We start from the raw sequence: 2458 nt of genomic DNA on the forward strand, positions 1-2458 counted from the left end.
TGAAACTGATTGCTTGAACTCAGAGAGGTTCCTGGTCAAAGATGAATTTTTTTTTACCTCTGGGAATTTAACTAACTTGGGCTTAAGGGATCAGTCAGTATTAAACGGTGGTGCTGGCTCAGGTGAGAGAAAATGTGAGGGGCAGTTTTCTTTGCCCTTCTAAAATGGTCTAAATAATTTTAAGGTATGTATGACGAGCACTTGGAATACATTTTTGGTTGGAATCATTTTTTAATATTTAAATAGAAAAAGTGAGCACTGACTTTTTTAGACACACACATGTCTAACAGCCACAATATGCAGAGGAAATGAGCTCCTGCTCTGTCCTCCACAGTCCCCATCTTGTGGTTGAAGCTGTTGCCAGCCCTCTCTCCATCCTTTCCAACATACACAGAAATTCACAGCACAGCTGTAATGCATTTTATCTCTTGTGCACGTCCCTCCCCAACATCCCCATTCTTAAAAACCGAACAGTCGTTAATGGTCAGGGGCACATCTTTCCCGATGGCATCAGTTCCTACCCCACAATGGGATAGTGAGGAGATCTTCCGTCAGAAGTAATTTAGTGAAAGGGGTGGGATGGCCGGGGCTGGAGTAACCGTCTGCATTGCTGCACTCTGGTATCAGGGTGAGGACAGAAGAAATAAGTCAGGAGAGCATGGAGGGCACAGTTGCAAGTGAGGAGTCTCTCCATGAGACAATGTGGGGAGAATTCTCCCCACCAGGTTTAGATAGATCAATGTGCCAAAGTTAAAAAAAAAAAAAAATTAAAAAAAATCCAATAATCAGCAGTTCAAACACTATTGAATTTTCAAACTTCTCCCACCAAGACAGGCCAAACATAGCAGTAACAATCTAGATCTTTCCAGGAAGTGAAGGTAGAGCCCCGGGCATTCCTCCTGACAGCCCTGTATTAGGCCCTAGAAGTATCTGGAAAAGAAAAGGAGGGGTGTAAGGCATTGTACAGACCTAGGGCTCTCATTTTCATCATGCCTGTCCAGGCAGACAAGGTCTATGAACACAATGCTGAGGGCACAGTCAGGCACCTAAAGGAGGGTGGGCCGGATCCCAATCCCTTCCGGCACACTAACCGCCCTACCTAGGTGCTGGAGGAAGAAACAACTTATGTCTCCACTACTGGCAACAAGCCCAGGGTCTGGGCTCACCTGCCGCTGCTGCAGCTGCTGCTGTTGCTCCATCTGCAACTTCTCAGTCTCAAAGACGACCGGAAGAACCAGGATCATGAAGGAAGTGGTTCCAATCCACAAGGCTGCCCTGGAAAACCTGTGGAGGGAGCATGAGCACCACGGCAAGACAAAAATACACAGCTTCACCAAGAACTCACTAGTAACCAAATCTCTCACCCTGCACATTCCAATGTTCTTGGTTGGCATGTTCTACCCAACTCTTGCACTGTACTCCTACCGGAAACAAGAGGAGCAGTTCTAGAACCTGTACATCTAGTGAGAGTAGTCTGAACATTCTCCTGAGTTCTCACAGTGCTACTTATACATTAATTATATCACATAATCTGAGATGATCCTCACAACGACCCTGCCCAATAAGAATCCTCACTTTACAGACGAGGAAATAAAGACCAAGAAAGGTTAAAGCAGCACCAGTCCAAGGTCACTCAGTGATCTAGCTGGCGGGCTGGCCTCTAACCCAGGTCTGCGGCTCCCAAAGCCCGTGTTCATTCAGGGCATCTCAGTCACCCCAGGCACACCCCAATGTCTTTGCCCTCGTCCCTTACCTGTACATTTTTTGAGCCACGAAGAGGGAGAGATCAAAAGTGGCTCCAGCCGCGGACCGGACTCTCTCGGGGAACATCTCCGTCAGACCCCACAGTCTCTCCGACAGAGTCTCATCTAACTGTGGTGGAGGAAGCGCGGATATGGGCCGAAGCAGCGGTAACCACCCCCCGACGCCGGTCCCCTGGAGCTAGGGCACCCCGGCCCCAGCGGGGCCTCACCTCGCCTCCCGGAGACGCCTCTGCTCGGACCTCTCCAAGCTCCGCTACGCGCCTTCGTCCCGCTCCTGCAGCACGCGGAGCCCTCACCCCCGCTCCACGCCTGCACCTTCCCAGCCCCGCTCCGTCCCGCGGTGCCCAGTACCTCCTCATCGTCTTCCTCCTCCAGCTCCTCCTCAGGCTTCTCGGCATCGCCTTTCGGAAGCAATTCGTCCGGGGACAACGGGGCCCCAGAGCCCGCAGCGACGGCGGCGGCAGCCATGGCTGTGGGGAACACCGGAAGCGGAAGAGAAGAGGCGAGTGCGGCGCCGACGGCGGACAGAGCCGCCCTTCCGGGAGCCGGAGGCTGGAGGGCTGGGGAAGAGCGCCGCCTTCTGGTAGGCGGGCTTCACCGGCCTTCAGCAAAGGGCGGCCGGGAGGTCGGAGAACGTGAGACACGTGGGAAACTTATTAAAGCCCTGAATCGGGGTGCGTCAGCGGTTAATTCTG

At 52.4% G+C, this 2458-nt stretch overlaps 1 protein-coding gene across 1 annotated transcript; it reads right to left on the minus strand.

The window, feature by feature from the left end:
• Positions 1-211: 211 nt before the first annotated feature.
• On the minus strand, positions 212-2251 carry TOMM22 (translocase of outer mitochondrial membrane 22). Its single transcript, XM_007454014.1, has 4 exons — positions 2115-2251; positions 1754-1872; positions 1167-1284; positions 212-930 (listed from the first exon to the last, which is right to left on the minus strand). Exons 1-4 carry the CDS (start codon positions 2229-2231, stop codon positions 856-858), a joined length of 429 nt encoding a protein of 142 aa, XP_007454076.1. The 5' UTR covers positions 2232-2251; the 3' UTR covers positions 212-855.
• Positions 2252-2458: the final 207 nt, after the last annotated feature.

This window comes from Lipotes vexillifer, unplaced genomic scaffold (genome assembly GCF_000442215.2).
Source record: "Lipotes vexillifer unplaced genomic scaffold, Lipotes_vexillifer_v1.1 scaffold382, whole genome shotgun sequence".
Lineage (NCBI taxonomy): Eukaryota > Metazoa > Chordata > Mammalia > Artiodactyla > Lipotidae > Lipotes > Lipotes vexillifer.